The sequence below is a fragment of the Leucoraja erinacea genome, chromosome 8, assembly GCF_028641065.1.
Source record: "Leucoraja erinacea ecotype New England chromosome 8, Leri_hhj_1, whole genome shotgun sequence".
Lineage (NCBI taxonomy): Eukaryota > Metazoa > Chordata > Chondrichthyes > Rajiformes > Rajidae > Leucoraja > Leucoraja erinaceus.
Genome location: NC_073384.1, coordinates 30410378 through 30424798, shown reverse-complemented (window position 1 = coordinate 30424798; position 14421 = coordinate 30410378). Strand labels below are relative to the sequence as shown.

The window sequence follows — 14421 nt, the reverse complement described above, 5'->3', positions numbered from 1 at the left end:
AATAATCTCTGCTGGTGTTTCCCCATTGGGAATCAGGCATATACAGCAATGATGCAGCAATGATGCTGAAAACTGCCCTCATTATTTTTTATTGATTATTTTCCCTGTTATTCAATTTTCTAGTGTTCTTCATTCGGGTGATGGTGCTAAACATGGCACTTGCAATAAAAGCGAATGAGTTTCCAGGCAAACACAGACTATCTTTGTCTTCTGCAAAACATGGAACATGGGATGGTTTTGTTCTTCTAACGTTGAGGTCAAGATAACTTGTTTGTTGTGTAGGACAAACAGCCTATTATTAGGGAGGTGGTTCAGCAGTAGTGCACTCATTTCTGAACCAAACATCTCTTGGTCAAAACACACTGATGGATTTGTACATCTGATCTGATCTGGTCTTCAGTGCCATACTGAGGAGATGTTGCATGGCCGGAGGTGCCAGCTTTTCCTTGAAAAATGAAAAGACATCTTGTCTTCCCTCCTCAGACTTGACTTAATTGTCTCATCCAAAAACTAATTTACAAACTAATGCCTCATTACTTCAGTTTGTGTGTTGCATTGTTAGAGATGAAACTTTACATATTTTATTATAGTGCATTTCGCTCTCTGAAATTACTCAGACTGATCTGAACAGCTAAAGGTTGAATGAACCCAAAATTGTAGATTGATCTTTATTTAATAGGGATGAAAAACAATTAATCCAGGTAAGGTTTTTTTTTTTTTAATTAAAAAAGCTTATTTTCAATAAAGCAAGCCAGAAAAGGAAAATAAAAGAATCAGTTCAGTAATGAGATTGTGTAACAACTTTTGGCTAGGACACCACTTTCCTAGTTGAATTAACAATGTGAGGCCTATAAAAACTGCTAGCTGAATGGGCAGGCAGATGGCAGGTAAAATGTAACACAGAGAATTATGAAGTAATAAAGAAAGAATAAAAATGCAACATAATATATGGTGCAATTATAAAAGGTGCAGAAACAAATGGATCAGGCCAACAGCAGGCCTTGTCAATAGGGTGGCTACGAGATGCGGAGATTCCTAAACAGATACGTGGAGTAGAACAGCCAGGAGTTACGGTTAGGCACCAACCTGTAGTTCTGCCTCCAGCTCTGATCATCATACTCCAGGAAGGTATATGCAAGTTTTAGAGAGGGTACCAGAAAAGATTTATGGGAATTGTTCCATGAATGAGGAATTTCAGCAAAATGGTTAAACTGGGGAACCCGAGATTGCAGCGACATTTGGCCAAGGACCTGAGATTTAACATTTCGGGTAAAATATACCAGGGAAAAGTGAGGAAAATTGGTCCGACATGGAGTGTGGTCATGACTGAAAGTCTGCGTTTATAGGAGAGATGGTGATAAAATCAATGTGCCTTTGAAAGGGAACCTGATTGGCACGTGGCAGAATTATTTGCAGGGTTATGGGAAAAAGATGAGGGGAATGGGAGTGACAAGCAGCAGAATAGACTTGATGAGCTGAATGGCTGAATCCTCTGAATCTTTGTGATGTTGGTAGGAATACAGACAGGTAATTAAGCAGATATCTCAGTTAAGGGACAGTGCCTCTGACCATATGGCACCTTCAGAATTCCACTGGAGCCTGGAATTTTGATCTCAAGTCTTTGTTGTGGGGTTTGCACATGGATTTATTTGGGGATTAGAAATAAGAGTGCTAACTGCTGAACTGCAGCTGACACCTGCCGTGTTCAATTTCTCTACAATACTTTACACAATGCTTTGTCTTCCCTCAGCAAGCATGAAATGTTGGGATATATTATCGGTGATATGAGTGTTCCAGTGGTCACTACTGAGCTACATGTCTCAGTGGCAGCTTTACAAGGTTTGTGTTCCTCTTTCTTCATGCCCGCCTAGTGCCCTGAAGGTGGCAACTCCTTTCTGGAGCACATTTTAAAGGGATATCGGCAGTACCCCCATTATGTGCATGGTTTACCAGCGAGAACCAGTTCAAGTACAGATGATATTATGTCTGATCCTGATCCTAGTCTCACCCAACTTGGAGGTCAATTACTGCTCCCTCTCAGCCCTGGCAAAAGCCAATTAACTTTACCTAGGAAAAGCACTCAGCTGAGATCTCATTGTGTTGAAGCTGTACACTGCTTAAGCCTGAATTAGAATGAACTATTTAAACCGGGGCACCCAGGGAAGAATGTGTTAAGTGTAATTGGGTGAACAGGATGCAATATAGTCAAATGGTAAAAGCACCAAGTTATAAAACAGCATTGGCAAAAGAATCACAACAATAACATAATTTTAAAATCTTTGTTGCATAGCCTGAAAAATCAGTAATTAGGTATTGCTGATGGAGAGATACAAATTTCAAATTTCACGCACATTTATGCTACATTAGCATTTCAGTTGTCACTATTCATTTTGCATACAATACTCTTCCCTGAGTTTGTATCATTGACCTAAACATATAAGTAAGGAATACAGATATTGGAGCTAGGGTAGCCTTTTCTATTTAACCAAATGGATGGAATGCTAAGGTGGTGTTACAAATAGAATCAAAACATTACATTAAGATCACAAATGCGTGAGGATTTTAATACCAAGAGTTCAGTCCAGAATAATCACAACTGTCAAATTTTGGTTAATAACAAGTCGGTGAAATACCACTACAACAAAGGAAAGATGCTGCTGATGATTCATGATTTTTATGTCTTTTCAAACAGCAACCCGTGTAGATAAAGATATATCTCGTAATTCATTCACAGCCAACCCCAGCATCGCCCACCCAATTTTAAATGGCCAGTGCTGTTATTGAATGGAACAGTGTTCAGTTGAACAGCTCTATAGGAAATCAGTTAAGCTACATTTCAAGTATTGAGTGTAGTTCTGGTCGCCCCATTACAGGAAAGATGTGGTGGCTTTGGAGAGGGTGGAGAGGAGGTTTACCAGAATGCTGCCTTGGATAAAGGGTTCCAGCTACAGGATTGGATATACTTGGATTGTTTTGTCTAGAATGTCGGAGGTTGAGGGGAGATTTGATCAAAGTATATAAAATTATGAGAGGCATAGGTAACATAAATAATTAGAACCTTTTTCCCCTAGGTTGGAAATGTTCAATACTAGAGGGCATAGCAATAAGGTGAGTGTGGAAAAGTTTAATGGGGATGTGCAGGGCACATTTATTTTACACAGAGAGTGTCGAGTACCTGGGATGTAGTGCCATGGTTGAGGCATATATTATTGTGGTGTTTAAGAGCCTTTGGATAGGCACATGGAAGTGCAGGGAATAGAGGGATATGCAGACGAGATCAGTTTAACTTAGCAGCATGTTCAGCACAAACATTGTGGACTGATGGGCCGGATCCTATGCTCCTGTGCTGTACTGTTCTATTGTTATTTAGTGCTACCCTCATACTCTTGACCACAAAGTGCTATCTCCAGCAAATAACTAGGAGAAATTCTAACACGTTTGGTATTGTGGAGACACAAGAAACTGCAGATGCTGGAAGTTTAAACAAAAGATAAAGTGCTGAAGGAACTCAGTGCATCTGGCGGCATCGATAGAGGGAATGGACAGCCAACATTTCGGGGAGGCCGTGGAAAGAGGGTGAAGTATTGAAATGGAAATTTCAATGCTCATAGCATCAGATTGTGAGATATCCAAGTGGAATATGAGGCGTGTTCAATTTGTGTGTGGCCTCACTCTGGCAACGAAGGAAGGCATGAAAAATGAGATCAAAATGGGAATGGGAAAGGAAATTAAAATGCATCGCAAAGAGAAGCTCCATCAAGCCTTGGCGGACAGAGTGCAAGTGTGAAGCAAAACCATTGCCTAATCTATGCTTGGTCTCGCCGATTGGAAAAGGTGCATGTGAACCCCTCTGCCTAATGCTGGAAGGAATGCTGGAGTTCCTCGATGGAAGTGAGAGAGCAAGTGAAGGGACCAGTGTTGCAGCTTCTGTGGTTGCTGGCAGAAGTGCATGGGAAGGGGGCGGTTTGGGTAGGAAAGGATGAGTGAACCAAGGAGTCGCTGAGCGAGTGGTCTAAGGAAAGCCAAAAGGAGACGGGAAGACAAGACCGGTGGTAGGTTCACGTAAGTGTGGCGGAAATGTCAGAGAATGGTGTGTTGGATGCGGAGGCTGGTGGGATGAAAGGTGAGGATCAGCGGAACCTTGTTCTGTCTGTGGTGGAAATGGGAGCAGACTGGAGGGTATAGGAGACATGGATGAAGACTGTATCCACGACAGCAGAGGGAAACCATAATTACTAAAGGAAGAGGACATTTTGGATTTCCTAGAATGAAAAAAATCCTCTTGGGAGCAGATGTGGCAGAGACAGAGAAATTGAGAAAAAGAAATGACGTTCTTGCAAGAGCCAGGCTGGAAGGAACCTTTGATCTTTTAAACCAAACTTTGCCACATTGGACCATATAGAATGTCTCCCTTTATTAGGCGTTCCTCTCTGGTTTAGTGGGTTCAGGTGTGTCCAATGTGAGAAGTAGAGACTCTTCCATAAAACGGAGCAGAAGGCACCTGACAGAGCAGGCAGCCGGGTGGTTAGTGAGGTGGTTTGCTCCTTCCACTACATAGACTGGGGCTCTGCGCTCTTTGTCCACGTTGAGTAGTTTGTGTTTTGTCTGTAGTTGAGGGGAGTGAGAGCAGTACTGTGGGTTTGTGAGTTTGGTGCCAGGTCTGGGGCATAAATCTTCAAACACCTTCTTCCAAAATTAACCAAATACATGCTGGCACATTGAAAGCATCTTATCATTTATATTTATGTGGGATTTATTATAAAGTTTTGGTTGGGCTGCATTTGGAATATTGTGCACAGTTCTGATTGCCCCATTACAGGAAGTATATGGAGACTTTGGAGAGGGTGCAGAGGAGGTTTACCAGAATGATGCCTGGATTAGGGTTTTATTCCATGTCGCCTCCCCCGTGGCCTAACAGCAAGGAACGGCGGGGCTTTTCCCGGAGACGCGCCCGGGGCTTCAGCGGCGGGCGCAGCGTGGACACTCGGTGTGGAGTGGGTGAGCCCTCGCTGGGGCTCGCCGGAGGGGTGTGCTCCGTTTCGCTGGCCCGCGGCAGCCGGTCTGCAGAGCTCAAACTGGCGCGGCATCCGCAGCCTGGGATCCCTCGTGGGGGACCCGGGGGGAAGAAGAAGCTCCGAATGCCGGCCCGCGGCCAACTTCTATCGCGGGCGCAGCATGGACTTACCATCACCCCTGGAGGGGAGCTCCGACCGCCGGCCCTGCGGTCTGCGGTGCTTCTGGCTGCGGCGCGGTGGGGACTTTAAATCTTCAACCGCCGGCCTGCGGCCTACACCAACCTGAAGCCGCGGTCTCCGGTGGGGAAGAGCCGACTCTGGACTTACCTGGACTTTTACCTCCCTGCACATCTGGACGCCCGCAGCGATGGCTGCGGAGGGTTGAGGTCCCGACCACGGGGGGAAAATGGAGGAAGACTGGCCAATTTTGTGCCTTCCACCACAGTGATGAATGCTGTGGTGGATGTTTGTGTTACATTTTTATTGTGTGTTCTTTATCATTGTACCGCTGCTGGCAAATTCATTTCACTTGCACTTTATGTGCAATGTGATAAATAAAACCGTATTGTATTGTATTGTATTAGCTACAGGGAGATGATTGACAGACATGGATTGTTTTTCCTGGAACGGGGTTGCAGGTAGACCTGATAGACTATATAAAAATTTGAGAGGCATAAATAAAGTAGATAGTCAGAATATCTTTCTCGGGATGGAATATATCAAATACTAGAGGGCATAGGCGAGAGCGGCAAAGTTTAAAAGAGATGTACGGGGCAGGATTTTTCACACAGAGGATGATGAGTGCCTGGAACTTGCCGCGGGGGTTGGTGGCTGAAGCAAGGGTCAAAGTGACGCTGACCACTGCTAAAGTTAGTTGCCCAACTTTATTTAAGGAAATCTAAATAAAACATGTTGAATCTCACTTGGATTAAGACTGTAGATATTTAATCTTTAGTAGTTTTTTTTATCTTTTATAATATCAAATATATCATCACTATAAAAACGATTAAAGATTGTTAAACCACCAGAGGTGAAGGGATATCATGGTCACCAGCAACTTTTCTAAAAACTGAAATAGGGATAGAGATAATTGTTTTGGCAAGGGTTTCGGCCAAAGTTGTGAGATGTTGAAGCTTGTTTTTGCATGAGTGTGTGCGTTCATGCATGTGTGTATTTATCCTTGTGTGGGTAGTGTGTGTGTGTGCATGTGCGTGTGTATTTGTCCTTGTGTGGGTAGTGTGTGTGCGCATGTGCATGCACGTGTGTATTTGTCCTTGTGTGGGTAGCGTGTGTGCGTGCATTTGCGTTTGTATCTGTGGCTGTATGTGTGTGTGTGCGCTTGGAGAAAGTGGAGAGGAAGAAGTACAGGGTGGGATGGCTTCAGAGGATTTGTTGGCAGATGAGCTGTGCATTAATGACCACAAAGCCATAATTAAATTCCAACCCTTTCTTTTCAGATACTAAGCAATTTTATTTTTAGAATAATTACCCATGGTAAATGGAAAGAATGGCTTTGATGAGTGAAGTGTTCTTTTTTTCATCCCATTCTTATCTTCGATGCACTCCCACACACTTACACGAGCAGCACGCATCATCAAAACCGCCCAACCAAAAACAATCCAAACGTTCGGCTTTACAAATTAATCTGACAACTCTATATCTCATTAGTTAGTTAGTCGCACAGATCACAGGGCCAATTAGTTTCATTATACAAATAAAAAATGAGTGCTACTATTTGCAAAAAGTTAATTAATCTTGAGAGAAATGACAAGCCATAGGCAAAAGTATAAGAAAATTAAACTGTGAAATATTGCTCCTTCATAGTCTAATGAAAATGTCCAGGATCTTGCAATACAAGCTCTTTTTCAACCAATTGTTCACGCAGATGAGATCTCAATAGCCTCAAATGCATGGAAATCATTATGTTTTTAATATTCATTTGTGGGAGAAAGGCTGCCTTTAGTTCAATGCGAACTGCTGTTTAAAGTTCAAGGGAGAAAAATGAGGCAAGTAGATACGGTACAATGCATGAAGAAAAAAATCATTCAATTTTCATAACTGAAAAGATGATGGAACAGGAATACATTTTTTATTTGTTCGAGAGGAAAAGGTGGAAAGGGAAAGCACACACCATGAAATTATAGGATACTTTCAAACAAGAGTGGCTTAAGATCCATTTTCGCTCAAGCTTCATAGATAGCTACTATCTATGCAGCAAAGGTTGGAAATGCATAGACAGGAAACTAAAGTTACAGGACGCATCTAGAATCAATTATAGATAATCAACCAAGCAAGCAACATGCAGACACAAGAGACTGCAAATGCTGGAATCTTGAGCAAAAAAACAAACTTCTGGAGGAACTCAGCGTGTCAGGCAGCATCTGAAAAGGAAATGGACGGACAATGTTTCAGGTTGGGTCCCAACTGAAAATGTCATCTGCCCATTTCCTGCACAGATAATGCCAGACCCATTGAGTTCCTGCAGAAGTTTGTTGTTTGCTCAAACATAAAACATAATGGAGATGTAAAACAAAGATAATGAATTGTAAGAGGGAAAGAAGAAAAAAAATGCAGGGTACTCAAAAGGCAAGTAACAGGATTTGTAAACACAAACATGGATGACATCGATTTTGAGCTGGGTTAGGAGAAATTAGAGAGAAGATAAATCTTTCATGAAGGATGAAAGAAAAGTGTAGCTGATGAATTAGTAATTCGTATCTGCGTTCACAGAGATAGTGGAATATAATATGTACAGGGTACATGAGAATAGAATGGCACTGCACAAATCAGAGGAGCAGGTAAATGTGGTTTATAGGCCTTCAGTATAACATTAAATGTGGGCAAACGTACAGGTCACTTTAAGGTCAATATTACTCTTGGTAGAATCATTGATTATTAAGGATAGCCTGCATGGATTTGCAAAAGACATGCCATGAGTAATAGCATTCTTTCATCAAGGAAAATGGGATTGAGAAAGGAAATATGATGGATGCTACAAAATTAGAACTGATGCTGTTACTAAAATGAAGGTAGAGGGTATTAACGGGAAATATTGAATGGACCATTAATTTCTACTTTGTTGTCAATAGACAATAGGTGCAGGAGTAGGCCATTTTGCCCCATTGAGCCAGCACCGCCATTCACTGTGATCATGGCTGATCATCCACAATTAGTACCCCGTTCCTGCCTTCTCCCCATATCCCTTGACTCCGCTATCTTTAAGAACTCTATCTAACTCTCTCTTGAAAGCATCCAGAGAATCGACCTCCACTGCCTTCCACAGATTCACAACTCCCTGGGTGAAAATGATTTTCCTCATCTCCGTTCTAAATGGCCTACCCCTTATTCTTAAACTGTGGCCCCTGGTTCTGCACTCCCTCAAACATCGGGAACACGTTTCCTGCCTCTAGCGTGTCCAATCCCTTAATAATCTTATATGTTTCAATAAGATTCCCTCTCATCCTTCTATTATTTATTGTCCATTATTTCACACACAAACATGGACACATACATAAGGAGGCCAAAAATAACGAGCTACTTACTGTACAAGGATCAATAGGATCACTTGGAAGCCTGCCATCACAATGAAGCTAAATCCAGGCAAAGTTGAGAGTGTTTGAGGATAAAGTGTATCAAATGCAGTTGCTCCAATTATAACACAGATTGTTTCGAGAGAAGCCAAACAAGAAAACATCGCACCTATTCATAAAAGAAAATAACTATGGTGACCAATATTAGATTAGAATTAAAACTACAAGACAAACCCAGTTGCAGCTGAAATATCACAAATCTCTAACCTGGTTTACATTACTATTTGACCACCTAGCCCAATAAGTCCCATCCCCTTGTTTATTTCCTTGTAGCCTAGTTCCTCTCACTTGCCTGTCAACTTGCCCTGCCATGTGTCTTGCCACCCACCTACACTAGAAGCAGTTTACCGTGGCTAATTAATCTACCAGCAGGTGTTTGGGATGTGGAAGAAACCCAGAGGAAGTCATACATCCACTGGGAAAGCATGCAAACCCCACACAGACAGTGCCCGACATTGGGACCGAGCCTGGGTAAATACACAGAATCTGGGTTATTGAAGCTAAAAAACAGTAGCTCCGCTACACCACAGCCACTGCTAAGGGCCAAATGCACAAATATATTTGGAAGTTATAGGTAGAACAGAAGAATTGGAATACAAAATATTGACAAAAAAAGAGACATTTTCTTTAACTTAACTTTTGATATCTAAATGATCATTGACCTATTTTGCAAGCCAAACAGCCTCAGCCTAAAAGGGAGCAAGGCTCCAGAGGAGTGGTGATTTTGGAGCAGCCATTTTGAGAGGGGCTGTTGTCAGATTGAAGTGTTGTTGGTAGATCCTGCTGCTAAAGTACAATATCAGAGTAACCAAATGAGGCAGCGGTAAGAATAAGAGCACTTGGCAGCACCATGGAGAATGGGGTGTGAAAGAGGTGATTGGTTCAGGAGTCAGACAGCAATGGGGAGGAAGCTGTTCATAAGACCGGATATCTGAGTTCAAGCTCCAGTATATCAATTTTGGCACACACATGGTGGACCAAAGGACCTGTTCCTGTGCTGTTCTGTTCCATTAAACCAGAGTACCTGGGAAAAACTAACTGTGGTCCCAGGGGGGAAATGTAAGTTTGACACAGAAAGCACTCAAGGTCAGGATTAAGCCCAGGTATCTGGCTCAGTTAGACCACAACTCTACCAGCTGCACCACAGTGGTGTCCACTTTCTCTTTTGTTTCAGATTTCTAGCATCTGCTGCTGTTTTCTTTCTTTTTTTTAAATGAATTAGATGCAGGAAATCAGAATATAAAGTAAAATTGCTGAAAAAATCTATGGAGAGAGAAATAGCATTGCAGCATAACAAATTTCCAGTTAGAAACCAAAGGCCCGTTTCTCTCTCCACAGCTGCAGCTGACCAGCTGAGTGTTTCAAGCAATTTTGCCTTTATTTTAGTGTCTGTTTCTAGTTTGGTGAAAAATAGTCCGTTAAATCTTTGGATAGAGTAACAAAACATCTTAGGATCTTTTCTTCATGAATTAGCAAACTCCCTGGAAAACAACCAACTTGTATGCTTTCCAGTTAAGTACATTATTCGAAAAAAATATATACTGATGACTGGAAATCAAAGTGAAGCATCACTAACTCTCCATACAACTGACTAAGATACTGAGTATTTCCAGCATTTCCTGTTTTCATTTCAGAATGAAGCCCGTCCCACTTTCACGACCTAATTCACGACCTTTGCCGAGATTGCCCTTGACTCATACTCGCAGCATTGTCGCCACAAGGTCATAGGTAGGTCGTAGCAGGTTGTGATGCTAGTCGTAGGTACTCGTGACATCAAATAGGTCACCGTGTTTTTTCTAACCTGATGAAAAATGTCCACGAGTTTAAAAAAAGGTCGGCATGGAAAAAAATCGATACTTTTTACTTGTATGTAGGTCGTAGGTAGGTCGTAGTAGGTCGTAATGCTGGTCGTAGATGGTCGGAGGCAGTCGAAGGTAAGAGCTCCGGTGTGAAAAAAAGGTTGTTTAAACAGCAGAACGTCACCTCTGTCACTCCTAGGCATGTTCATTCATAGCTGGAGAGTTTTTTTGGAGAGGAGACGTGTTTTAGAGATAGCACCAAAAAGGCAACAGCGCAGGGGGAGGGCACAACACTAAAAACAAACGCCCATGCAAGTGTTGCCCACCCAAGGAGTGGCAGGAGTTGATGCCACAGGAGGTGATGCCACAGGAGGTGATAGTGCAGCAGGAGGTAGCACTGCATGAGAGACCCCTGGAGGAGGAGACCAGGGTGGTAGTATATGTCCCCACCACCACCCCATCCTTCACTGCCTCATTTGAAGGCAGCAAGCAGCCCTTTCTCCTGTGCCTGACACAGCTTCAGAGGCAGATTGGTGGTGAGGGAGGGCTCCAGCACCTTCACCAGGCAGCCGGAGGGGGACCTTGAGGAATGGTTCCAGCAGAATGCCATCCTGTACGAAAAGGAAAATGAGGGGTACTGGGACAGGGACCAGAATAGCATGCTTGCCATCCACTGCCCCACATGTGTGCTTAAATTTCCATCTTTTAGCAAAGCCCAGCGCCACTCTCTTCTAGTCATCTGGTGTACTGGGACAGTCCATCTCCATTCACCCATTGAGACCTATTCTTGTGCTTCCTCGTCACCCTTGCTCTTCCCCATCTGCCTTTCTTAAAAGGCTGTTGAAGCAAAAGGGCTACTGCAAACAGCAGTAATACATACATGGTCGAAGCCAGTCTTCAACATAGTCGAAGGAGGTTGAAGGATGTCTTCTTCATTGTCGTGGGAGGTCTTCAACATAGTCGTAGGAGGCCGTAGATTTTTGTTAAGTTGTTTAAAGTCGTCAGAGGTCACGGATTAGGTTGTGAAAGTGGGTTAGGGGCTTTACAGCACCTACAATTTTTGAAATGGTTTTACTTTGTATGCTCATAACAAGAGTGAGCAAACATGCCTGTAGTACCATTTATTCCTAGCACAACAGAAAGTAATCATCCATGTATTTGTTAGAGTTGCTTTATAAGATTTATAAGAAAATATTGACCCTTCGTCCAAGTTTTAGTGTTATAATATTAAAAGAGTCAGATTAAGTTCACATTTCAAAACATTTGTAATGAAAGCAAATCAAATTGAATTATAACAAAATCATTAAACGTAATTATTTTGTAAGCAAAATTGCAATATTGACCTTGTTCATTTTGTTCCACAATACGTGATGCCACAGAATGAAGTACTGGTCCGGAGAATCCAGAGAGACTATTCATTATGGCACCTGAAAGATTAATATTTCAAAAACACAATCAATGTATTTTGTTCATTAAGAAATGCAGATTAATTTTGCTTCTTCCTATGCAGATGACTAGAGGAGGGTTGAGCAGTTTGAAATGTTAAAATACTGCATTTATATCACACTTTTAGACTTCATTTCTGCATTGCTGCAGTATTACGCACATACTTTTCAGTCAAAATTTCTGAAACAGTGTAAAACATGAATCTGCGACAATACTGCACATTTAACATATGCCATTGAGGACTATATGGAACCTGTATGCTCTACTATACAATAATGAAATGCAGCAGCCAACTTGTATGCAGCTAGATACATTAATAGATTAACCAAATGATGTGTTTTGTTGATACTGAAAGACAAATATTATCCAGGACATCATAGAAAAGTTTCCTGTTCTCCCTCCGTCTTGGCCTGGGGATCTTTTATGCAAAAGGCTCACAGTTGAATATTTCAATCAAAAGACAGATTTCCTGCTCAAAAGCACTCACTCAATATTGCACTGAAACATCATCCTAAATTGTACAATGCTCCCTGATGGGGATTTGAACTGAGCTGTTTCTGATTCAAGAGGATTACCAAGGTAAGGCTCCTGTAAACTATCTAATCCAACTCTCACTTTGGGGTTCTTACCTATTGAAAGGGATTAACTGTAATCTATGTCATGGTTTTGATATTTTATAAGATTCCAAGAACGGCACAATGTTCGAACAACAATTTGATCTGTTTACAATCAAGATGGCAAGCAAGCCATCATTGCAGGCATCAGTTTGCTTACTTAGAGTCATACAATGTGGAAACAGGCCCTTCGGCCCAACTTGCCCACGCCGACCAACATGCCCCATCTACTCTAGTCCCACCTTCCCACACTTGCCACATAACCCTCTAAACCTGTCCTATCCGTGTACCTGTCCAAATATCCCTTAAATGTTTTGACAGCACCTGCCTCAACTACCTCCCCCGCCAGCTGGTTCCATAGAACTTCTTTGTGTAAAACAAGTTACCACTCAGCTTCCTATTGTATCTTTTCCCCCTCGCTTTAAACCTATGTCCTCTGGTTCTCGACTCCCCTACTCTGGGCAAAAGACTCTGCATTTACCCGATCTATTCCTCTCATGATTTTGTACACCTTTATAAGTTCAGCCCTCATCCTCCTGCGCTCCAAGGAATAGAGTCCTAGCTGCCCAACATTTCCCTGTCACTTAAGCCTTCGAGTCCAGGCAACATCCTTGTAAATCTTCTCTACACTCTTTCCCCCTAAAGTGGCCCCTACCGTATTGGATGCCCTCAGACTATCTTTAATCGGACGTCACTGGACTTTATCTTGCACTCAACACCATTCCCCTCATCCTCTATCTGTAAACTGTGGACGGCTTGATCGTAATCATATATAGTCGTTCCACTGACTGGATAATACGCCACAAAAAAGCTTTTCACTGTACCTCGGTATAACATGACATAACATGACCACCCAACTTCAATATTCAATGCTCTGACTGATGAGGGCCAACGTGCGAAAAAACTTTTTGACCACCCTATCTACAGAAGACGCCACTTTCAAGAAACATCACCTAGCACCACGCATGGATTATTCATTTGGCTCAAAGGACCCACTCTTTCCCTGGTGACTCCAAAAGAACTAAAATGAAAGAGCCATTTCTCCATTTTCACAAGTCCAGGGATTTCACCAGGAGATTATCCAAGTGAAACCCTAAATACTGGAAATACTTGAGAAAGTCAGGCAGCGGGTGTGGAGAAAGAAATAGAGGTAACTAGACTAAGTGGAACCCATTGGGGCCCATGTTCACGCGGGAGGGCTGGTCCCCCAACGCAATATTCCACCTCTCCACCAATTCCAATATCGGTGGCCAGGGGGGGGGGGGGGGGGGGGGGGGGGGGGGGGGGGGGGGGGGGGGGGGGGGGGGGGGGGGGGGGGGGGGGGGAGCTTTCTTGAGTGCTAGTATGGGTGTTGTGGGCTGCAGGGACTGGTATTCAGAGGGCTTGTATTGACATTGTGGGCCGAATGAATTATTGGGCTGGCAGCTCAGTCACTCAAGCCTGATGTGCTGGCAGCTCACTCATGGCTGGTGGGCTGGCAGTTGACTCATGGCTATTCCTTGAAATTCCATTTCAAGCAGGGTGCAAGGCCACCAAATTCAAATGCAGTTTCCTACCATTTCAAGCAGGGTGCAAGGCCACCAAATTCAAGTGCAGATTCATACCACTTCAAGCAGGGTGCAAGGCCACCAAATTCAAGTGCAGTTTCATACCACTTCAAGCAGGGTGCAAGGCCACCAAATTCAAGTGCAGTTTCATACCATTTCAAGCAGGGTGGAAGGCCACCAAATTCAAATTCAGTTTCATACCATTTCAAACAGGGTGCAAGGCCAACACATACAAATGCAGTTTCATACCATTTCAAGCAGGGTGAAACCATCATAAAACCACCATAAACCACAAAACACAACATAAACACCACACTCACAGTTCAGTAGACATTCAGTGTGTTCCGTTGATTCACAGCTCAGACAAAGTCGTGACCTCTCCCTCCCACATCTTGCAGAGACTGAGCCAC

The 14421-nt window shown here is 42.9% G+C and overlaps 1 protein-coding gene across 1 annotated transcript in view; it reads right to left on the bottom strand.

The window, feature by feature from the left end:
* Positions 1-14421, bottom strand: part of zgc:174356 (uncharacterized protein LOC100137120 homolog) — a 108252-nt gene that overhangs the window by 24373 nt on the left and 69458 nt on the right. Inside the window, exons 5-6 of the mRNA XM_055639321.1 lie at positions 11748-11831; positions 8558-8714 (exon numbers count right to left, since the gene is read on the bottom strand). Of these exons, the coding sequence (XP_055495296.1) occupies positions 8558-8714; positions 11748-11831 (241 nt within the window). The remainder of the gene's footprint in view (positions 1-8557; positions 8715-11747; positions 11832-14421) is intronic.